General features: G+C 41.9%; 1 protein-coding gene across 1 annotated transcript; it reads right to left on the bottom strand.

Annotated features, from left to right (window-relative positions):
• Window positions 1–252: 252 nt before the first annotated feature.
• LOC115471424 (phospholipase A2, minor isoenzyme-like) lies at window positions 253–24,722 on the bottom strand. The gene is made up of 4 exons (XM_030205138.1): window positions 24,677–24,722; window positions 6,716–6,872; window positions 3,827–3,954; window positions 253–644 (listed from the first exon to the last, which is right to left on the bottom strand). The coding sequence occupies exons 1-4, from the start codon at window positions 24,708–24,710 to the stop codon at window positions 526–528; spliced, it is 438 nt and encodes a 145-aa protein (XP_030060998.1). The 5' UTR covers window positions 24,711–24,722; the 3' UTR covers window positions 253–525.
• Window positions 24,723–24,950: the final 228 nt, after the last annotated feature.

Raw genomic sequence — 24,950 nt, 5'->3', positions numbered from 1 at the left:
GGATCTCCAAGTTAATATACATCAAAATATAAAAATATAAAACATATATATGCAAATGGTATACAAACTTACTTTTGCTAAATGCCACCGATGTAAAAATAAATAATTAAATAATTTATAAATAAATAAATACCACCGATGATAAGCCATGGATAAGATGTGACAGGACAGTCCCTTAACAGCATCTCAGGATAGAACACATAAAGCTGGAGACTGGAAGGGATAAGATGTTACAGTTTCTTTATTTGCTGGGATTTTTTTTTAACTGCCTCTATAAAGAGATTCACCCAACAATGCAATCCATCATAAAGATACACATAAACGTTCAGGACAAAAACAGCAGGGTACGATAGAGACATCAACCATAAGTTCCAAATCTCAGATTTCACCTATTGCTGTACGTTTGAAAGATAAGGCTGTTGGTATAAGCTGCAAAGATTCAGAAGACAATAATACAGAAGCAATACATAATATGGAGAAAACAGTAAACTCATCTGTAAAGTTAAAAAGGTCAATATGTCTTCTCTAGCAGTGTTTATTCTTGTCAACATCTTTGAAGTCTTCATTGTAGGAGGCTTTTGAAAAGCAGAGAGCAGCCTGCCTGTCACATTCACAGACATGCATTTCACAGGGGGAATTATCACCTGGAAAATACAAAAAAAAAAATGTTGATTTTTCTACAAACAGCAATAGATTAATAAGTGTCTAGTTATAAAACTTCTAACCTACTATGATTTTCTGCAATGAAGATGGATAATAGAATACATTTGCATCCTTTAAGAATCTGGCATATGTAAATCTATCTTATCCATACTCATTGCAAATATTCTGAAAATTCAACTGGTTACATATGCCTCCAGGAGAGGGTTAGGAAACACTGCCCTAAAGCAAAATCTTAGGACAGTGATTCTCAAACCTGTCCTGGGGAACCCCAGCCAGTCAGGTTTTTAGGATATTCACAATGAATATTGTAAAGAGTATGTAGGACAGGCCCCAAAGGAACCCTGGGATAGGCCAGAATACCCCCGTTATAGGCAGGCATTCCCCAGAAAAAAACTAGAAATAAAGAACTACAACTCCCAGCATGCCCCAAGGGAGACAGGGGATAAGAGAAACTATGTGCATTCCCAGGAGTCTCCAGAGGAGGGCCGCAGGGGAAGGAATAAGGCTGATTCTCCAACCTGGTGGAAGAGGTGGTGGAACAGGTGGGTGGAGAAAGAAGAGCCATCAAAGAGCTTTAATGAAAGAAAGGGTGAGCAGCTGGGAGAAGGGCGGGGCGAGGAGAATATGGATTGGGCTCCTGAGGAGAGAGAGGCAGAGAGTGGGCCTTGCCCTATGGAGTTGACTGAACCAGAGAGCGCCCTGGAAGAGCCGATGGACTTGTCAGCTTTGGCTCAGAGAAAGCCAAGGCAGTAGCGGGGCCAAGCCGGGTCAAGCGGGAGGAGGTCAGGTAGGAGTATGACTGACCAAGAGGGTGGGACCCTAGGCTTTGAGCCCACGCAAAGCCATTGAACTGTGTTTTGAAAGCCTAGCTGGACTGTGCTGTGTTTAAAGCTTGGCTAAAATTGAACTGTGTTTTGAAAGCCTAGCTGGACTGTGCTGTGTTTAAAGCTTGGCTAAAATTGAACTGTGTTTTGAAACCAGGGCTGAATTGAGCCGTGTGTTTTTTTTTCTTTTTACTGCTACTCTCCAGGGGACCGGGAGAGATCCTTATTTTTTTGTTTCTTTTGGGGAAAAGGGGTGCCATACAGGAGTGGGTTTTTGTTTAGTTTGGTTTTGTGAAAGGGCTGCAACCCAGGAGAAAAGAGGATCCGCTTTACAATATTCATGAGATCAATTTGCATACACAGCCTTCATGTTATGCAAATCTATCTCATGCATATCCATTGTGGGTATCCTGAAAACTGAGTAGATAGGATTCCACCAGGATAGGTTTGGGAAACACTACCTTAGGACCTTGATGTTGTACATAATAATACCTCTTACCTTCTATCAGATGTCACTACTTTAATCACTCTAAGGAGCGTAATTATTAAGCTGTAATGAAAGGGAGAGCATTCTACACTATACATGCTACATACAATATTGAAGAATGATATTCCTCCAACCTAATATGATTTTTAAAAATGGTGCATCGTGTAGCAATCTTTCAGAAGAATATAAGCAGTGACTCGGACAATAAATCCTGATTGAAGCAAGAACTGAAAGGTGGGTATCATTACGCAAAGCTTTATATGTTAGACTAAGTAATCTGAATTTTATATAGTATTTTATCGGTAGCCAATGCCTCTTCAAAAGTACAGGAGACGAGATCAAACTTCAACAAATCTGATTGTAAGCATGCTGCAACAAGGCTCACAGAATGTCCTTTGGTAAACTTCTTAATGCAAGGCTGACTTAGCCATTAGACAAAGAAAGTGGTTATCTAGAACAGCAGCTTCTAGGGGATAGCAAGGACAGCTGCATTCAAGGCAAAATGAAAGGTCCTGACTGCCACACAAATACAAAGAACCACCAGTGTGAACTTGGAGGGTGGGCAGTTTTCAAATAGAACTTTTACCAGGATAAATGGCTTTTAGAAATTATCCTCATTATATAAATATACACATCCCAAAGTATGATGTCCATTTTGTGCAGGATTGTTCTTGGAAGGGTGATGTTGTGGTATTCGCGATGTTGAGTTTAATTATCAAAATCATAGGGAAAAGGGAAGAAGGAACTAGAGACTTGACAATTATGCTGGCGAATGGTACAAAGCTGAAGGCTTGCTTAGGACAACTAATACCCTTGCACCAGCCTTGTCTTCATGCAGAAACATGACTGAAAAGGGGCCAGTCTTCCAGGGGCAGTGGAACACCTTTTTGTTTGGGGGCGCCCAAGCTCTGCCCCCAAATCTGCTCCAGCTCCAGCAATGCTCCAAGTAATGACTATTCCTTTTTTTTTCTTCTGACATTTAAAAATATCTTACAGCACATTAGTTTAAGGGAGTTCCTCTTAACCTCCCTTACCAATAAGGTGCCTCCCCTATTTAGGACACTAAGAGGGTTGTGCAGAAAAATGTGAGAGTAATAGGAGCTACAACAATTATACTGACTAATTTTTGTGGTACTGTGAGAGGAGTGCTCAGTGATGCAATCCAGTGGATTGATCAACAGCCTCATGAGGAGTTTCAAATAGGTAGGGAAAGAGAAGCTGAACATCTGGTCCTGTGTTCCTGTGTGCAAAGTAAAGGTTCATTCTCAGTATCTGCCTCTAGTCATGAGGGCAGGAATAAGGACAAAAAGAATGAAGTACAAGAGAAGCAGAGGGTGACCAATAAAAATGCCATGGAATATCCAGAGCTCCAATAGCAAAGTCCAGGAGTTTCCTGAAGAAATAACTAAGGATCAGAGATTCAGAGAGTTCACAGGACTTCTGGAAGCAAACAGATTCTTCATGTTCAAGTGTACAGCACTGCGTACGTCTAGTAGCGCTATAGAAATGATAAGCAGTAGTAGGTAGTAGTAGGAAGAGGAGGGATATGAACTTTAAAGCTATGATGTGAAGTTGTTGCAGCATTTTGTACCGCTATTTGTTATGAGAACTATATTTGGTTTTCAAAGTGATTGTCTCATTGTTAAAGGCAGTATGTTATTGTCTTGACAAAATAAGTATGAAGAGATATAAATATTCTGCATCACTATTATCTCGGACTTCTTCATTAAAGCTAAGAGTTCAAATAGAGAAAAGTTATAATCTGGTTTTTTGTTTCTCTTTTATCTGGTAAACTGACTGTACATACTCTACACAGAACCCAAAACTAGTTTTAAAAAATTGTAAAACTCACTTTCACAGGTAACAGTAGTTCCAGAGCAGGTGTAAGCATAGACCTCTGTATAGGGGTTGTGAATTAGTGAAGAACAATTTTCAACTTGCTTAGCAGCATTATAACAATTGTCATGAACCTGACAACACCTGAAAAGGGGAGAAAAGATGTGATGCATTAAAATTACTGACATCATAGTTGAATTTCAAGATAAAACCAGGCAAATTGAGTCATTTGCAACACTTCCTCTTTCAAGGCCCTATAAACAGACACTTACGTATAAGGAGACATACAGATATATATTTATACTTAATATATTTTATCTGCATGTCACAATATTAATAGCAGGGGCCTCTTATGCTAATAACTTTGGTTTTAATTTCTTCAAACTTCAGAAGTTCTGCTTTGCTAATATCATGGAATGTGCCACCTGCTAGTCTGTGGATTTTTATTTTGATGAATTTCTTTATAAAAATGTCACTCTAATTAAAATTTCCCTTTTAGGTACTTATTCAGCAGAGATTTATGGCATACAGACAGAAAATAGAACAATCCACAGTCAATGTAGTTTGTCACCTTAAAGTAAGTGAACAAATTAAGAAATAACTAATGTGCATTCTAGGCACATTGCCATGAGTGGTGTTTCACTATAGCTTCAGGTAACAGAACTCTTTTTGTTCAGTTTCTTTACCTAAGCTAGGTAGCAAGCGGCGTTCATATCTGAAAAGGGAGGCAGCATCTGAATTCAAATTAAGAATTTGCTTGTTTAGCCCTCTAAAAGCATATTGCTGAATATTAACAATAGACCCTTTTATTGAGATGTCATCCAGTGAAAGGTTAAGAGCAGCGTTTTAGAAAGGACATCCAACTCTGAATAATGATGTCCAAGTCAGAACATCACAAATGAACACCCGTTTCTCATGCAGGCCTGTTCTAAAATACATGTGAGATGGATGTTCATGTGCTGGAAATGTCCAGCATGAACATCCATTTTACAGACTGAAATGTCCAAATTATGAATGGGGAAACCAAGGGACACAGATGTCTGTGTGGCAGCATAGGAAATCCATCTTATAAAATGACCACATAGATGTCCATGTAGATCAGAGGGGTAGCCTAGTGGTTAACATAGTGGACTGAGAATCAGGAGGCCCAGGTTTAAAGCCCACCTCAGCTTTTGTGAATTTTTTAAAATTGTGATCCCTCCAGGAACAGAGGAATACCTACTGTACCTGAATGTGCACCACTTCAATAACATTCATGCTTGCAGGTGTCTTATATATATATATATATAGGTCCAGCAGACATTTTTCTGTCTCTGGAAAGCTCTCGATTTAAAAATAAAATAAAGAGCTTAACTGGGAATTGAACCCAAGTCCCTTGGTTCTCAGTCTACTGCATTAACCTTAAATCTGCACTCCATCTTGTTAATAATGTCTGTTGTTTCTGAAGCTGTCATAGAACCTGATATACCTTGCTGGTTTCACATTTGGGGGAGAAGAAGGGAAACAGTCATCAATGGAGGATTAAGAAGGTGCCTTATTCCCTCCAGTGAACAGCTGCTCAGTCAGAGCACCTATCTGTAACCTGGACGTGACAAGTACCAGGTCTAAATATGGACCTCCATCTTTTTAGACATGGATGTCCCTTCCTCTTCTATGAAAATCCGGTGTGACTACCACAGCACTGTCTGGTTAGTGCCAGTACAGTCTGGAGGCAGAGTCATGGTAGAGCTGGAAGATATGCAGACACCAACAATATTTGTACTGGTACCTGCATACCTCAATGGACAGGTAGGACCACATAAAAATCAGTCCTATCTTTGCCCAGCTAGATACTGAATATCAGCCAACAGCCACATAATTTCCAGGGTCATGCATTTGGGCTACAAAAACCCATGAGAGTAGAACAATATAAGGGGGTGAAGTTTCTCTTTGAAAAAAAAGAAGAGTGGATTCTGAGGGTGATCATATTTGATGGAAGGTAATAAGTGTGTGAGGAGAAGGAATGGAAAGGAGAAAGGGAGAGTGTGTGCTGGGGAAGGAGAAGGTGGGAGATGGAAAGATATGAGAGTAGGGTGTGAGAAGCAAAGAGAGAAAGGAGGGAGAGAAGGCAAAGGGAAAAATTACAAAAGATAGGGAGTTTGAGAAAAGGATGAAAGCAGAGAGATGAGAGGGGAGGAAAAATTGTTGAGAGAAGAGTGGAATGAGAAATTAGTAGTAAGGGCCAGAAGTGGAGAGAAGGAATGAGGAAGAGGGTGATGTGGAGGTGGAGGTGGCAAGCAAGGAAGAAGGGGTGGAGGAAGATATGAGAAAAACAGGTGAAGGATGAAGGAATTATGAAGAGGTAAGGAGGAAGAATGTGTGTGTGTGTGTGTGTGTGTGTGTGTGGAATGAGGGGTATGAGCAAGAGGAGAAGAGGTGAATGAAAGAATATAGGTGGGTTAAATGGAAACACAAGGAAATGGTGAAAACAAAAGAAATGAAACCTATAATCTAAGCTAAAGAAAGCTGACAAGAGGATGAGAAAACCTAATGGCAATATGGAGAGAATAAAATGGATAATAGGGGCTGATCCAATCCCCCCCTCAATCTTTCCAATCCCAACCCCCACTCCAATCCCCTAACCTCCCCCCTTCCCCGATGCTCCTCCCAATTTAGGCTCCCTCAATCTGATTCCCAACTCTATTCCCCACTGACTGCAGGATGTCTGGGTTGAAAAATCTCCATAGACTTAATTTGCTCGTAAATGGCAAACAAGATGAAATTAAAATAAAATAAATGGAATAGTTTATTGGCATTTTTATTTTGTTCATTTGAGAATGACCTGAAACAAAGCAGCCCATTTTGATGCCTTTTTCATCTCATTATAAAATGAATGTTCACTCCTAGTGTGAATTTGTTTGCTTACGTGTCTAGTTCATCCAGTGGATTTCCTTGTCCTCCTAATCCACAGTAGCAGCCATACCGATTGAATTCTTCTAAGGGTTTACTGTTCGGCATAGTGCACTTGATTATATTCCGGAACTGCCACAAAGCTTTTGAAGGAGCAGCATTGACAGCACTTGCTAAAAAAAATATTTAGTTTATTCTTTACTGTTGTAAACATTTGAATCGCCACAAAAAATGATGAAGATACACTAGGGAAATTAACAAAACCATGTCAATTTAAACATGATAGGAACAGACACAAACCTCAGTAGTAATGACAGACAGGGAATTGAGGTAACAAGGAGAAGAATTGAAAGAGGGGTACCTGAGGGCAGAATACAGGCCAAATAACAGACTATAGACATGTTTACAACCCTATCAACATTGGTATGGCCATATCGGACTTCCAAGAAAGCTGTGATAACCTGCACAGAGCAGTTGTGTTTATAACATAAACATTTTGAGCATGGGGTATCTGGATAATTTGGACTACACCTTCACTAGTTAGGTAGCTTTGTGGATTGTTACAAAGCTGGGTAGTAAGACATGGGAGGGGACCTGGCTCCTGCGAGACCCAAAGAGGTCCTTTCGGGGTTACCTGCAGTGAGGATCGGGCATGATCTCTCGACGTGGATTCCTGTGTGTTCTGGAGTGCCTCAGGGCTCAACAGGGTCATTGATGCTATTTGTGATCCTTAAGAAAACCTCCCACTATTCTTAGAGTGTAGTATGGATTATAGAGGCAATTCTATAAATTGGCACCTTCTTTTAGGCACACCTATGCCGGGCACTGGGAACCAATTCTATAACAGCATCTGTATGCGAAGATGCCATTGTAGAATACTAATGTAAGTTGACATGGGTACTCCTAAGTTTAGGTGCAACTATTTATGCCATTTCAGTGGCAGGTGTAAATAAGTGTGCCTACATGCACCAAGTGACAGGCACCTCCCCTGCCTTAGGTGCCACTTTATAGATTAGTGCCTAGTACTCATTTACATGTAAGTACCAATAAAATTCAAAATTATAACGCACGTGTATGGAACACTGAGGGAAGTTACATTCCATTAGTCCTTGTTATTTAAATAAATGTCCTTAATGAGTACTCCCTTCCTCTACTTTAGAGATCTTCTAGGAAGATCTTACTATCCATTCCTTTCGTGAAATCAGCACACTTAACTAAAATGCAAGACAGATAATTTTTATCACTGGACCCATTCTTTGAAATATTTAATAATTAAAACTCTTTGTTTTCTTTTTTTTAAATTTGCATTTATAACAAAGGTTCACAAGAATATACACTTGCACCAGGTAACTCAAGTTCATATTATCACAGTACAACTATAAGAATAATTCAAAAAGCCAAAAAAAAACCCGTTTTGCTGAATAATATAACCTTTCCTTCGACAACCAAATTAAGGGGGAGTAGACTGAAAGATATGGAGCTCTGGGCGTCTATGTCCGAGAACGGGTACGTGAAGGGGCGGGACAGACCGTATTTTCGAAAAAAATGGGCATCCATCTTTTTTTCAATAATATGGTTTGTGCCCGGCAAATGCATCGGATTTGTGCGGATTTAAGCTGGGCAATTTCGTTTTCCAGCGATAATGGAAACCGAAGGCGCCCAGCTCAAAAACGAACAAATCCAAGGCATTGGGTCGTGGGAGGGGCCAGGATTCGTAGTGCACTGGTCCCCCTCACATGCCAGGACACCAACCGGGCACCCTAGGGGGCACTTGTAAAAAGTAAAAAAAAAAATGAAATACCTCCCAAGTCCATAGCTCCCACCCCTTGGGTGCTGAGCCCCTTAAATCCCCCCCCCAAAACCCACTGCCCACAACTCTACACCATTACCATAGCCCTTATGGCTGAAGGGGGGCACCTACATGTGGGTACAGTGGGTTTTGGGGGCAGTTTGGAGGGCTCCCATTTACAGGCACAAGTGTAACAGGTAGGGGGGGATGAGCCTGGGTCCACCTGCCTGAAGTGCACTGCACCCACTAACAACTGCTCCAGGGACCTGCATACTGCTGTGATGGAGCTGGGTATGGTATTTGAGGCTCGCATACAGGCTGGAAAAAAAGTTCTTAAAGTTTGTTATTTTATGGTGGGAGGGGGGTTAGGGACCACTGGGGGAGTCAGGGGTGATCATCCCCGATTCCCTCCGGTGGTCATGTGGTCATTTAGGGTACTTGTTCGTGAAAACAAGGGTCCAACAAATGACCCAAATTCACGGTAAAAACGCCTTTCTTTTTCGATTATCGGCCAAGGGCGCCCATCTCTCTTCGGCCGATAACCATGCCCAAGTCCTGCCTTCACCATGCCTCTGACATGCTCCCGTCAACTTTGCCCGTTTCCGCGACAGATTGCAGTTGAAGACGCCCAAAATCGGCTTTTGATTATACCGATTTGGGCGCCCACGGAAGAAAGGCGCCCATCTCCCGATTTGGGTCGAAATCTTGGCGCCCATCACTTTCGAAAATAAGGCGGAAAATAACATTAAGTAAAGGCCCTACATGAATGACCCCACATATCCAATTACTACAAATAGCCAGATTAAATTGTTTCAGATCTATCTTCTTCAAGTCTACAAAAGATTTTAAGATGTTCCAGTGCAAAAAATATATATTTCACATCTAAATAGTGAATTATACATTTACAAAAATAAGCTAACAAATAGGCCCCCAGAGATCTAACTTTCTCCCTCAATAGTAAAAAAACGCTTCCTTCTGTCCTGAGTAGATTTTGTAACATCCAGAAACATCCACAATTTTTGACCACAGAATAAAAGTTGTGAATTTCTAAAAAAAAATGTCTTCATCGCTGCATTGAGATCTTGTTCAAACACAAACAAAACCAACAAAGTAGCTCTTGTAGGAACTTCTGATAATGAATCTTCTAGAATTGCTGATAAGTTCTGAAGAACATTCTCTCCTTCCACATTTTGCAATTGGCTTTCTGGTGGGGCCTCCAAATTCTTAGTAGGCAATAACCTTAATAAAATATGGCAGATCAATACTAAAAGTAAAACAAACACTTGTATAAAAATTAGAAAACAGGGCAATATTTGGAAAGCTCTGTCTATATTACGGGAAATAAATCTAGAGGGGGGTGGGCAATCTCAGTCCTCGACGGCCGCAACCCAGTCAGGTTTTCAGAATTTCCCCAATGAATTTGCATAATAAATTGATAGAAATTTAATGTTATGATTCTGCTAGATAGGCAGGGGAATGTTTGGGACTCGCTTCTGATTGGCTTGTCAGGGGCTGAGCTGACGTCTGAGGCTGCAGACGTCAGAAGCCTGATCTACTTAAGCCTACCTTTCCCTGCAACCCTTGCTTTAGCATTTGATTGCTGTCAGCTGACGCCAGCTTCCTTCTCTCTCTGTTTGTGCTTGTGCACTGTGTTTAAGTGGAGATTTGCTTTCTCTCCTTGTAGCTCTTAGTTTCTGTGTGAGTGCTGGGTGTTCCCAGCATGTGCTTGATTGCCTCACTACACGGCACCTGGGTCTATTCTCTGTGTAGCTGGTGTTGTATTGTTTATGGTAAGCTTGTCCCTTGTATTGTTCCAGTTTGTTTGTTTGTTTAAGTTTCCCTTTCCTCTGTGTTAACCCTTTCTCTGCAATGTAAGCCTTGTTTCTGGCAGGTTGTGTTTTGAAGAAGTCTTTTCCTTTTGCCTGCTTTTATTCATTCTTTGTTGTGTCTGTCTCCTGTTTCTGGTGAGCGCTGCTCCTTATCTGATCTGTATGTGTTAAAGCAACTTCTCTGTTTGCTGACCTCTCCCTTACCTTTGAGTGCTGTGCCTTGTTTATTCCTATATAGCTGGTCCCTTTATCCCTGTGTGTTGTGAGGCCAGCCTTGTGCATTCTTGTGTGTGGATTCACTTTACCTTTGAGTGCTGTGTGGCACAGCCTTGTTTATTCCTGTATAGCAGTTGAGTTCCCTTTATCCCTGTGTATTGTGAGGCCAGCCTTGTGCATTCTTGTATGTGGATTCCCTTTACCTTTCAGTGCTGTGTGGCACAGCCTTGTTTATTCCTATACAAGCCGTAAAGCCCGTTAAAACGGGCAAGATTTTTTATTTCTGACATATAATGTAAAATTTGATAAATGTAGTGCTTGAAAGGGTGCGGGGAAAAGTTAGGGGTACAGAGTGTGTGTGTGTGTGTGTGAGAGAGAGAGAGAGAGAGAGAGAGAGAGAGAGAGAGAGAGAGCTGCTAGGAGTCCCTGTGACAGTGGAGGGTCATTTGCTCCCTATAGCCAGTTGTTTGAGGCAGCAAAGCAGGGCTTGTTTTTGAGTAGCCTGCCCCCTCCCCAATACATCTTCCTATAACCTATATGGGGTATGGTGCGGTATTGTTGGACTTTAATGAGTTCACTGTATGTGTGGTGTGGTAAGCGGCGTGCCTGGGATCCATTCCCGGGGTCGCTGTCCCACTCTGTGTGTGTGTGTGTGTGTGTGTGAGAGAGAGAGAGAGTGTGTGTGTGTGTCTGTGTGAAAGAGAGAGAGAGTGTGAGAGTGAGTTCAGAGAGAGAGTGAGTGTGTGTGTGTCTGTGAGAGACAGACATGCCTCTGATCCTCCCTCTGAGTTCCAGGTCCCCTCTCTCTCCCCAGTTTGAGGCTGCTCCTCCCTCTCTCCGAGTTCCAGGGCCCCCTCCCCTCCGAGTTCCAGGGCCCCCACTCCCTCCAGGGGCCCCCTTCCCCTCTGAGTTCCAGGGCCCCCCCTCCCCTCCGAGTTCCAGGGCTCCACTCCGAGTTCCAGGGCCCCCACTCCCTCCAGGGGCCCCCCTCCCCTCTGAGTTCCAGGGCCCCCCTCCCCTCCGAGTTCCAGGGCCCCCCTCCCCTCCGAGTTCCAGGGCCCCCACTCCCTCTGAGCTCCAGGGCCCCCCTCTCTCCCCTCTCAGTTCCAGGTTCCCTCCCTCTGAGTTCCAGGGCTCCCACCCCTCCCTCCGAGTTCCATGGGCCCCTCCCTTCAGGGCCCAGGCTCCCCTTCCCTCTGAGTTCCAGGGCCCCCCTCTCCTCTCAGTTCCAGGGCTCCCACCCCCCTCCCTCCAAGTTCCAGGGTCCCTCACCCCTCCCTCCAAGTTCCACGGTCCCTCACCCCTCCCTCCGAGTTTCCCACGGCACATCACAGGTCTCTCCCCACGTTGTTACCAACCGCCCGGGATTGCCACCCCGCCGACATCGCTACCGCTTCCAAGTTCCCCCTGAAGTCGCCGCCGGCCCCCCTCCACCTGGGCCAGGTCCTCTCCATTAAACTCACAGCGCCTGACCTCCGAAAGCACAGTAGGTAGCGCCAGATCGCCTCCCTTTGCCTTTCCTTCCCTCCCTCTGTCCCGCCCTCTTGTGATGTAACTTTGTTGAGGGTGGGACACAGGGAGGGAAGGAAGGGCAAAGGGAGGCGATCTGGTGCTGCCTGCTGCGCTTTCGGAGGTCAGGCGCTGTGAGTTCAATGGAGAGTGCCTGGCCTGGGTGGAGGGAGGCCGGCGGCGACTTTAGGGGGGAACTTGGAAGCGGTCGCAACGTCGGTGGGGCAGGGGCAGGGGTGGGGGCGGGGCAGCGATCCCAGGCGGTTGGTAACAATGTGGGGAGAGACCTGTGACGTGCCGCGCATGCGCAGAACAGGGCATGCACGGCACATCGGTCACTCATCATTTATATAGTAGGATAGCAGTTCCCTTTTTCCCTGTATGTTGTGAGGTTAACATTGTGTATTCTTAGGTGACTTTCCCTTTCCCTTGTGTGCTGTATGGTACAGCCTAGAGTGTTCTCTAGTGTGGCTTCCTTTATTCTTGACTGCCGGTGGCACAGCCTTATGTTTCCTATAGGAACGTCTGACGGTCCCTTTTCCCTTGCATTCTTAGTTAGCACTGTATGCGTTGCTGGTGCTCCTGTCCCTTTGGGGACCCCTCATTGTTCTTTCTCCTCTTCCCAGTGTATGACTCTGTTCCTGTTTGGCTGTGAGGCCTGCACGCTTGGACTCTGTGCGAGTGGGTTCCCGATAGAGCATTCAGGCAGGCCTCACGACCTATCTCCCATTTTCTGGTGGTGCTAGTTGGTTGTTGTGTGTATGCAGGGCTTGGTGGCTGGGGTGGTGCATAGGGCCTGTTCGGTCTATCCTAGGCCTTGGTCAAAACCCTATACTAGTCCCTCGGCCTGGGCTCACGACCAGATTAACATTTAATTAGGTCTCTTCTCCTTTCTGTTCTTTCTTTCCTATTTTTTAATAGTGGAATAGCCGCAGGGAGCCTTGGGGGCCTAGGTCCCCCCAATTTGGGTTCAGGGCCCCCCAAGGTCTGCTGGTTTGGCTGATGTGGGTCCCCAAGCCCTGCCAACAGAAGCTTTCCTGTGGCAATATTTTCTGCTACGCTGCCTGCCATGCTTTCCCCCTCTCTCATGTGCTTGCTTATTTTTAGTGAAATTGAGCATGTCTGAGCTTTGCACATGCTCAATGTCCCTAAAAGCGTGCATGCATGCCAGGGCGGGAAAGGAGGGCAGGCAGCATAACAGCAAATATCAACGCAGGAAAGTTTCTGATGAGGGGCTTGGGGGACCCCTGCCATCCCAGGTATGTGGGGTTACAACAGGGGTCAAGAGCAGCGAGGAGGCAGGGCAAAATGTGCCCCCCCTCCCAAATCAAGGTCTGGCTACGCCTCTGGTTTTTTTTTTGTTTTTACTATTGTCATATTGTAAACTGCTCTGATTTTAGAACAAAGGTTGTATAAACATAATTGAAGACATTCACAAAACTTCTGTTGTTAGGTGATATCCTAACTGCAGCAGTGTAGAGATCTTGAATTCTGTACAGGGAGAACGCGTCATGCAGCGGGTAATGGGACCCATGTGAGAGGGGGAATGTTAGACCTATACTAATCCATGAACATACCAAACATTCCATCTTTTCCATACAAGGACCCTGGCTCTGGAATGCTCTTCTAAGCTCTCTTAGACTGCAAACCTCTTTATCAAAATTTAAGGCTGAACTTAAAACATAGTTATTTGATGATGCTTTTCATTAATGTAAACCCCCTGGTGGCAGAGCAAAGTGTTACAATGATGGTACCTAATATGTCACAGTGTTTCCCCCAAATGACTCAACACCAACCAGGGAGTTTAACAATAAAAAGAATATATTTTTTTATTATTTGAATTATATTTAAATGTTAATGAAATGTTACCAACTTACAAATTTAACATATGTATTTTAATTACAGGTTTGCAACACAAATCAGTTTAGTCTCTAGAAACATTGGGAGCATTTTCAGATAAGTATAATTATTAGGTACATAAATCATTTAAGCACATTCAATTTTACAAAACACTAGATTCTTTAAAGTGTCTTTTCTCCTGTCTTTCAGATTTCCGGAGACCTTCAAGGATCTCAACATGTAAGTTTTCCTCTACTCTTTTTTTTTTTCTTTTAGTTATCTCTCACTTATTGTTCAGGTTTCCTTTACTATTTTCTCTTATGTGCACTTTTTTAATAGTTTCAGTCACTTAGCTGTTCTCTTTGTTTTCTCTCTGGCTCTCTTGAATGGTGGGCGCCTTTTCTTTCAGGTGATGATCTGCAGCATCAATTTCTTCCAGTCTTTTCCTAGTAACATGTTTTCACCAATCCAGCTCCCTCCCAACTGCCAGCCTGAGCTGTTTGTCACTCTCCTGAGAGTTCCATCAGCATGGGGAACACTCAGCGCATGCACACAGACCACTCAGTTTCACTGCACTGCTCACTGTCTCTACACCAGATCTAGAAGGAGCCAGGTAATCTTTTAGAATTTAACCCATAGGGTTACATTAATATCATCTCATTTTCAAGCATTCAATCAAGGGTATAACCTGATTTCACAGAGCTACCCTCCCCGTTTGCTCTACCCTTACCCACTTTACACTTTACTATCATTATTGTAGTTCTACCCCATTTTTCCTCTCTGTTATATCTTGTCAATTTTAGTCATACCTAGTCTTTTTTCTTTTTCTTTGTATTAGATTTTAAACTGCCTTGAAGGCACCCTTAAGGTGGGGTAGTAAATATTAAATAAACTTGGAAGTCTAGTGCATATGAGAGACTGTTTCTGAAGTCATAGTGAATGATCATTTAGGATCCAGTGATCACTGGATGTTGTGGTTCATTATTAGGGAACAGGTGGTGATGGATCATTCAAAAGTGAGGGTCCTAGACTTCAGAAAAAATAATTTCATCAAGATAGGGTAGTATCTCCAGGAGTCGTTAGCTTGATGGGCGCATCTACGGGAAGTAGAAGAGGGCAATAATGGAAGGCAATATTGTAAGGGCAGCAAGCTTTTTTAGTTATTAAAGTAAAGTAGTCAATAGAAATAGAATAAAATAAAAAATAGAAAAGAAAATAAGATGATACCTTTTTTATTGGACTAACTTAATAAAGTAAAGTAAAAAGTAAGTGGGGAAAAAGAGGCTGCTATGATTTTCGAAAGGAGAAGCCGAAAAGGTAAGAGAAAAAAGAATGTGTTCATAAATTACAAGATATTGTAGAAAGAGGAAGACAGGCATCAATATCTGGAAAAGTAAGAGAAGCTGAGAAAGCTATGATGAAAGTTAAGATATAAATGGAAGAAAAATATCTAACAGTAAAATAGGGGGACAAGACTTTTTTTTTTTAAGATATGTTTGTGACAGGAGGAAGTACAAAAGTGGAATTGTCAGACTCAAAGGTGAAGGCGAGAAATATATGGAGGCTGAGGTGGAAAAAGGTGGAATTGCTTAACAAATATTTCTGTTCTGTGTTTACTGAGGAAGACCTGGAAGTTGGACTACAGAAGACAGACACAAACAGGAATGGAAGGGAGGTAGACATCAAAAGATTTTATTTGTAAGGAGCTAACTAAACTAAAAGTAGACAAAGTAATGAGGCCATATGGGATACATCTAAGTGTATTGAAAGAACTTAGAGACCCTTTTACTAAAGGGTTGCCGTGCGGCAATCCGGAACTACCACCGGCAGTAGTTTCACCCCCAGTGCACGGCATTTCCAGCACTAGTGGAAATATTTCAAAATATTTCCGCAGCAGATTACATTTTGGAAAGAATAATCTGAATCATAGTTACCTGATGCTAGGGTCCACCTTGGGGATCAGCAACCAAGAAAAAGACCTAGGTGTCATTGTAGATAATTCACTGAAATATCCTGCTCAATGTGTGGCAGCGGCCAAACAAGTAAACAGGATGCTAGGAATTATTAGGAAATGGATGGTGAATAAGACCAAAATGCTATATTGCCTCTGTATTGCTCTATATGCTGTGACCTCACCTTGAGTACTGCGTTCAGTTCTGGTCGCCGTATCTCAAAAAAAGATATAGTGGAATTAGAAAAGGTTCAAAGAAGAGCAACCAAAATGATAAAAGGGATGGAACTCCTCTCATATGGGGAAAGGCGACAGAGGTTAGAGCTCTTCAGCTTGGAAAAGGGGGTATGATTGAGGTCTACAAAATACTGAGTGGTGTAGAATGAGTTGAAGTAAACCGATTTTTTACTCGTTCCAAAAGTACAAAGACTAGGGGACACTCAATGAAGTTAATGGAAATACTTTTAAAGCAAATAGGAGGAAATATTTTTTCACTCAATGAATAGTTAAGCTCTGGAACTCTTTGCCGGAGGATGTAGTAACAGTGGCTAGCGTATCTGTGTTAAAAAAAGTTCCTGGAGAAAAAGTCCATAGTCTGCTATTGAGACAGACATGGGGAAGCAACTGCTTGCTCTTGGATTGGTAGCATGGAATGTTGTCACGATTTGGGGTTCTGCCAGGTACTTGTGACCTGGCTTGGCCACTGTTGGAATTAGGATACTGAGCGAAATGGACTATTGGTCTGGCCCAGTATGGTTACTATTATGCTCTTATCCGAGCAGCGTCATGCGCTGCCCAATTACCACCGAATTAGCATGGACGCCCTTTCTGCCACCTGAATGGGTGGCGGTAAGTGCTTCCTCTGAAATGGCTGCACAACAAGTGCAAACTTACCGCATGGCCATCTCTTATTTTTATTTTTTTTTTGCTTTTTACCCACTGCAGTAAAAAGGGCCCTGGTTTGCGGTAAAAATGGTCACTGTCACTGGCACAGGGCCCCTTTTACCACAGCTTAGTAAAAGGGTCCCTTATAGGTTATAGTAGCCCTACTATCTGACCTTTTTAGTGCTTCCTTAGAATTGGGAGTAGTTCCAAAGGTTTAGAGACAAGCTGATATGATTCCTCTTCTTGAAATTAGAAGTAAAGAGGAGGCTGAAAACCACAGGCCAGCTAGCCTGACCTTGGTGGTGAGTAAATTAATAGAATCACTTCTAAAAGGGAGGAAAGTGTGTTTTAGAATCTAATGGATTTCACAATTTGAGATAGGATCAACTGAATAATTTCTTTCAATGTATGAACCAGGGAGTAGGATTAAGAGAGAGCACTAGATGTGGTACACATAGATTTCAAAATTGCTTATGACAAAGTTCCTCAAAGGTAACATATAAATGAAATGAGTGCCCTTATATAGGTACTAAAATGATTGTGATATTGCAGAAGGACTGTCTGGTATGGTTTGTCTCTTTGCGGATGATATCAAACTCTGTAATAGGGTGGACACCCCTGAGGGTGTGGATAGCATGAGGAAGAATCTAGCAAAGCTTGAAGAATGGTCCAATAAACTAAGATTTAATGCTAAGAAATGCAGGGTCATGCACTTGGCTTACAAAAATCCAAGAGAACAGTACAATATAGGGAGTGAGGTGCTTTTGTATATGAAAGAAGAGCAGGACTTGGGGATGATTGTCTCTGATGATCTTAAAGTGGCCGAACAGGTAGAAAAGACTATGGTCAAAGCCAAAAGGATGTTTGGGTGCATATGGAGAGGGATGACCAGCAGGAAAAATTAGGTGATAGTGCCCTTGTCATAGTCTCTGGTGAAGAATCATTTAGAGTACTGTGTGCAATTCTGGAGACTGCACCTATGGAAAGATATAAACAAGATGGAGTCGGTTCAGAGGGTGGCTACAAAATTGGTCTTCGGTCTCTGCAATAAAACATATAAGGACAGGCTCATGTACCTCAACATGTATACATTAGAAGAAAGAAGAGAGAGAGAGGATATATGATAGAGACATTTAAATACCTCAGTGGCATAAATGTACAGGAGGTGAGCCTTTTTCAAATAAAGGAAAACTCTGGAATGAGAGATCATAGGATGAAGTTAAGAGGAAATAAGCTTAGGAGGAATCTAAGAAAATACTCTTTCACGGAAAGGGTGGTGGCCTCCCGGTGGAAGTCATGGAGACAAGGACTGTGTCTGAATTTAAAAAGTGTGGGACTGGCACGTGGGATCCCTTAAGGAAAGGAGAAGTTAGTGGTTACTGAGGATGGGCAGACTGGACGGGCCATTTGGCCCACATCTGTCATCATATTTCTCTTTCTATGTTTCTACGAGCTAGATGAGTGGGAGATGACAAAGATAAACTGAGGAAAGGGTTGTTATCAGCTGTGTGATGCAGGGATCAGTCCTTGTCTTTGCAACATTTTGTGAGCAACTTTGTGCAAAGGCTATTGGGAAACGTTTGCCTTTTAGTGGATGACATAAACTGCAACAAAGTACATACCCTAGAAAAAGTGGAAAACGCAAAGAGGAATCTAGTAAAGCTTGAGGAAAGGTTTAGAATGTGGCAGCTAAGATTTAATGCTAAAAACAAAATGCAGGGCCATGGGAGTGGAACAGTGTAAGAGGTAAAGTTCCTCCAAGCAGAAAAAGGAGGAAGAATTATGAGGGTGATTATACAACATCTGATGATCTTAAGGTGTCCAAATATTTACAATATAATAGAGTATGAAATTTTGTATACCGTCTCTACCCATAGTTCTAAACAATTTACAATTTAGCAGTCTTTCGACTACAAATGTGACAAAATGCAATGAAACCTGTTTAACAAACTCATCAGTTAAGCATTATGAAAATACTTTGTAAACAGCCAAGATTTTGCCAATTTACAAAATCGCATGTAGTTTGTTTCATATTAAACATGAAAAGGAAGATTATTCCATAGAATCAGAGTTACAGTTGTAAAAGGTTTTTTTTTATAGTAACTAGGTCTATGACGACAGGTCTTTATCTGCCGTCATTTACTATGTTACCACGTTACTATAAAGACCTGTGCAGTCCATCCAGTCTACCCAACAAGATAAACTCATTATACATGGTGTGCAATGCTTTATATGTATACCCAAGTTTGATTTGTCCTTGTCATTTCAGGGCACAGACCATAGAAGTCTGCCCAGCACTGTTCTTGTACTAAAATTTCTGAAGTTAACATCAAAGCCCCTTAAAATTTACAGTCCAGCCCATCCATATCTATTCAGTCGTGATCAAGGCACAGATCGTAGAAGTCTGCCCAGCACTGGTTTTGCATCCCAATTACCAGTGTTGCCACCCAATCTCCACTAAGATTCCATGGATATAGATCTCACCTTTAACGTAGTCATATAAAAAGGGCAATTTCCATACAAAAGTTTGAAGGATAAACATAAAATTTTAAATTCAATCCATGGTTCTATGGGCAACCAGTGTAGTGTCTATAGTAAGGGTGTCAAATTTGGACTTAGATTAAATAATCTTGGCTTCCATATTTTCTAAGAGTTGCAGTCTCAACAAGAAAGTTTTGGAAATTCCCAAATAGATGGAATTGCATTCATCCTTATGAGAAAACACAAAGGTGTGGACATGCTCTGCAAATCCTCCAGCAAGAAAAGAGATTTAAACTGGCTGAGAAAGCATAGCTTTTGGAGCACTGAAAAAACTAAGGGGCTCTGTTATTAAAGCTTAACATGTGCTAATGGATATTAACATGCACTAAGTGCCACGTGGCCCATAGGTATAACATAAGATGTTTAGCATTTAGGGACCCTTTTACAATGGTGCGGTAAGCCTGCCAGGCTACCACAGGAGCCCAGTGGTAGTGTGTGCCCCCACCAAGCGCCATTTCAAATCAAATCAAATTAGGACTTATATACTGCTAATGTCCCCTTGTTAGGGTGCAGTGTGGTTTATTTTTTGAGCACTGGGGGCTTACCCGGCGGTAATCGGCAGCCCTGCATGCTGCCCGGTTACTGCCTGGTTAGTGCAGGAGCCCTTACCACCAGGTTAGCTCAGGAGCCCTTATTACCTCTTAAATAGGTGGTGGTAAGGGCTCTCCCAGGAAATGGCCATGCAGCAAGTAGTTAACTTATCATATAGCCATTTCCTTTTTTAACAAAAGCCTTATGCCCACTGCAGTAAAAGGGGGCCTCGGCATGCGGCAAACCCAAGCGCCAAGCCACCAGCGGGGTCTTTTTACCGCAGCTTGATAAAAGGACCCCTTACCGCACACTAATTCTGTTAATTTATTTATTTATTTATGTATTACATTTGTACCCCGCTCTTTCCCACATACAGCAGGTCCAGTGCGGCTTACATAGTAAAAGAAAGCATCTTACATGGTAAAGAATACAGTAAAAACAAGGAATAGGAACTGTATTATAAATTGTGATGATCATAACAACTTACATTATGAAAGGCATTACAAAGGACATGTGAAAAGAACGTAATGAACTAGGATAGGGAAGGTAGACAAGGATATGATAGGTGAAAGGGAAGGAGAATGGGAGGGAAATGGTAAAGGATGGAGGGAAGAAGATGAGGGATTGAGTATAACATTGGGGTCAGAGTAAGCGTCAACGTCTTAGCAGGAGTATCGTAGGTGATCTGGTGGAATTAAGCTGGTCCATTAGGGCAAACTTGCTTGAAAAAATGCTTGAAAAATGTTGATGCATGCTGAGCTTTAGTAAAAGGGCCCCTAAGTTATGCATTTGAGTTTTACCCTCCAAAACTGAGTTTATCTATACCCCTAAACTATGTACCACAATTTGAAAAGGAATAGTTACATTGCACAGATGTAGGCCTGTTTCATTTGTTATTCATCCAGTTGTTAATATGTTGTGTCCCAGAGATCTGATAAAGAAGTGGATACAGGAAAGACTATTTGATCATTGTCTACATAAATATATTATACAATATACTCAACAACTATTACATTTATATTTATCTTTATTACATCAATTAATCTCATAAACCTAACAATTATTGTCTAAAATCCCCATATATCTACCATTCATTCATTCATCCATTCACTCTAATTCACATTTATAAAACTAATATCAAAATATCAAACTCTATAACATTAGAACACCCGGAATAATAGAATCACTTATAATCTTGTAACAAAATGTTTTGCTTTCAATAGCAATACTGGTGTGAAACTTGTAAATTACACTGACATTCAAAGCACTTATTCTTCATTACGATCTTCTCTTGATCTATTGATAACCTGCTGTGAACTCTGTTACCATGTGAAAATTAGTCCATTGATTAAATCAATTGTCCACCACAGCAGGTTAAAACAAAAAGTTACATTCCATCGTAAACCACAACTGATTTACTATGTGCTGTAGTATTGAATGACAGTAGTTCCATTCACCGTGACTCCACTCTTCACGGGACTAATGTGAATCTTTTCCTTGACTTTCAAACTGCTTCACTGCAGCTGTCCTCTCATTTGTTTACTGAAACACTTGTACACGGACCCTACACGATCGTGTTTCGCAAATTATGCGTCTTCAGGGGTCAGTAATCGGCTCTACAGGTGGCCAAGCATTCAACAATCCTGAATGTGCCGGTGGTAACGCCTCAAAAGACGCCCACACATGCGCATGTGTGGGCGTCTTTTGAGGCGTTACCACCGGCACATTCAGGATTGTTGAATGCTTGGCCACCTGTAGAGCCGATTACTGACCCCTGAAGACGCATAATTTGCGAAACACGATCGTGTAGGGTCCGTGTACAAGTGTTTCAGTAAACAAATGAGAGGACAGCTGCAGTGAAGCAGTTTGAAAGTCAAGGAAAAGATTCACATTAGTCCCGTGAAGAGTGGAGTCACGGTGAATGGAACTACTGTCATTCAATACTACAGCACATAGTAAATCAGTTGTGGTTTACGATGGAATGTAACTTTTTGTTTTAACCTGCTGTGGTGGACAATTGATTTAATCAATGGACTAATTTTCACATGGTAACAGAGTTCACAGCAGGTTATCAATAGATCAAGAGAAGATCGTAATGAAGAATAAGTGCTTTGAATGTCAGTGTAATTTACAAGTTTCACACCAGTATTGCTATTGAAAGCAAAACATTTTGTTACAAGATTATAAGTGATTCTATTATTCCGGGTGTTCTAATGTTATAGAGTTTGATATTTTGATATTAGTTTTATAAATGTGAATTAGAGTGAATGGATGAATGAATGAATGGTAGATATATGGGGATTTTAGACAATAATTGTTAGGTTTATGAGATTAATTGATGTAATAAAGATAAATATAAATGCAATAGTTGTTGAGTATATTGTATGAATTTAGTGCAACTATTTATTGAATGATACCTTAGACAACATTGTGACATAAATATATTATGAAAGACCCAAAGATTGCAGTTCTAAGCCAAATGAACTGAAGAAAAGTTTAAACAGAATAGGAGAAAGTGGAGAACCTTGAGGGACTCCACATCCAAGGGCCCAACTTCTGACTGCCTTTAGACTGCATAACTTTAGTTCAAAAATGCAGTAAACCAGAATAAAACAGGACCAACGACCCCTAGTGTTTGTGATTTACCAAGTCAAAGGCAGCTGAGAAGGCTAACTGCATTAACACTGCTGGAATGCCTGTAGTGGAGGAGTAGCCTAGTGGTTAGTGCAGTGGACTTTGATCCTGGGGAACTGAGTTCAATTCCCACTGCAGCTCCTTGTGACTCTGGGCAAGTCACTTAACCCTCTGTTGCCCCTGGTACAAAATAAGTACCTGAATATATATGAACCACTTTGAATGTAGTTGCAAAAACCTCAGAAAGGCAGTATATCAAGTCCCATTTCCCTTATCCAGCAGTGCTCTGTTCTATAAAGAGAACCAAAAGACAGGTTTCACTGCTATGAAACTTATTAGATCCAGTAAGTTAAAGAATATCCAAATAGTCTTGAAGTTGAGATGCCTCCAGCACCTCTGATATCAGTCAAAAAAGTAATGCTGACTATTGATTGACAATTAGATAAAGTATCTGCAGATTTATTAGAGTCATTCAAGATTGGTGTAAGCAGAATATTTATATATTTATTTTGATTTTGCACACACCTGTTCTGTAGAAGCTCAAGGTGAGTTACATTAAGGTACACTTGGGTATTTCTCTGTCCCTGGACGGCTCACAATCTTAGGGCCCTGTTTACTAAAGCGTGCTAGCGTTTTTAGTACATGCTAAAAGTTAGCGTGTGCAAATGCTAGAGACACCCATATATTCCTACGGGTGTATCTAGTGTTAGCACATCTAAGTAAACAGGGCCCTAAGTTTGCACCTGAGGCAATGGAGAGTTAAGTGACTTGCCCAAGATCACAGGGAACAGCAGTGGGATTTGATCGGGCCACCTCTGGATGTCAAGGCAAGTGCTCACTAACCACTAGGCCACTCCTCCACCCATGCTGGTAAAGTGACAGCAAAAGATGGAAGTATATGTGGTTACCTAGAAAGAAGAATGGCCAGTAGGAAAAAAGGAGGTATATCCCAGATATGAACAACATACTGGCAAAAGTGGATTATTTATATCTGATATCTAATCTTACAGCCTAAATATTTTTTAGTGCGAGCATAGGCATGCTCTGCGCTAATTGGCAGAGCTAATTGGCTAATTGCCAACTATTTAGCAGGCAGTAAGGGCTCAAGCACTAACCCTGCGGTAATCAGGCAGCATGCGGCAATGTGGCAACGCTGCCAATTACCACCAGGAACACCCCTGAAGTAGAAAATAGAAAATTATTTTCTACCATGGGAAGCTGCGTGTGCCAACTTCAGAACTACCACTGGGCTCCAGCGCTACCATGGCAGCCGGGCCGATTTGGCTACCATGCCTTTGTAAAAGGGCCCCTTTATTATGCATTGCATTTTATGTTTTTAAATAGAATCCACCAATAACAAATGTTTTTGAATGCTGGGATCTAAAATAGTTAGTAATTGAATTAAAAAGGAACAGCTTTCCAGTCTGCTACTCTCTTCCTACACACTTGTTACATTCTTGTTCTCCTATACATTTTGTCCAAAGATATTTAAATGTTCTCATTTTTATATTAGTTTGACATAAAATATATATGCATACTGGATTGGGGGGCCATGCTTATTATTTATAAAAACTTCTTTGCAATGTCACTCTTTACTTGTCTGCAGAGTACATGATAAAGGAGCAATAGCACAGGCATCTGTGTGTTTTGGGAGGGGGTGTTGACACAACACTTTCCCCCCTTGCTTCTGTGTATTGCTTCTGTAATTGGAACCAGCACTTGGATCTTGTGGCGGGATCCTTTAATCACAACTACCTGCACATTTTTCTACTTCTACTATTTTACATCCACTGCCCCCCCTCCCCAACATATAAATTAGGTCAGTTCAGTAATAGTCCTTAACCAAGGGCCATAACCCAGGATTCCTTCCATAATCAGTCATCCTGACACTAAGCATCTCACTCAAGCAATGACTATAACTCCTTCCACCCTCCCCCCCCCCCCCCCCCCCCCCCCGAAGTAACTTTGATCACTGCCTCTGCAGTTTTTTCAACTCCTGCTGATCTAGGAAGTAGAAGACCTAACTTAGGGACCAACATTTTGCATGACAGATCACGGCACTTACCACCTCAGCCAGAGGGGCCAGCCCAGGAATTTGCTATTGTTCAGTGTCCTAAGTTATAGATATGTCATATGAGAGATAATTTCACTTTCTATTGTCATACAGTAGCAACATGAACACATTTTAAACTTTAGCCTGCTTCCTGCTCTAATTCATTACATCTCTGTAAAAACTATAGGAAATACCCTTACCTGCTAGAAAGAAAACGAGAAGGAGCTGGAACATATTTCTGGCTGATGTCTTGTTTGTTGAGGCTGTGCTACAGGACCTTGTACCATTATATATATGAATTACTGGCCTTGGTGGTTCAGCTTTATCTAATCTAGTATTTTTTAATAGTGCAGAACAAATGTCCAGTTCTCAACGCCAATACAGTTATCTAAAGTGGGTTTTGGCTAGAATCCCAGTGTGGATACATGTTGGTGCCATGCTCACATGTTTCACAGTAGTAGATCTTTCTTATTT

This window comes from Microcaecilia unicolor, chromosome 5 (genome assembly GCF_901765095.1).
Source record: "Microcaecilia unicolor chromosome 5, aMicUni1.1, whole genome shotgun sequence".
NCBI classification, from domain to species: Eukaryota; Metazoa; Chordata; class Amphibia; order Gymnophiona; family Siphonopidae; genus Microcaecilia; species Microcaecilia unicolor.
This window is presented reverse-complemented; position numbering and strand designations above follow the sequence as displayed.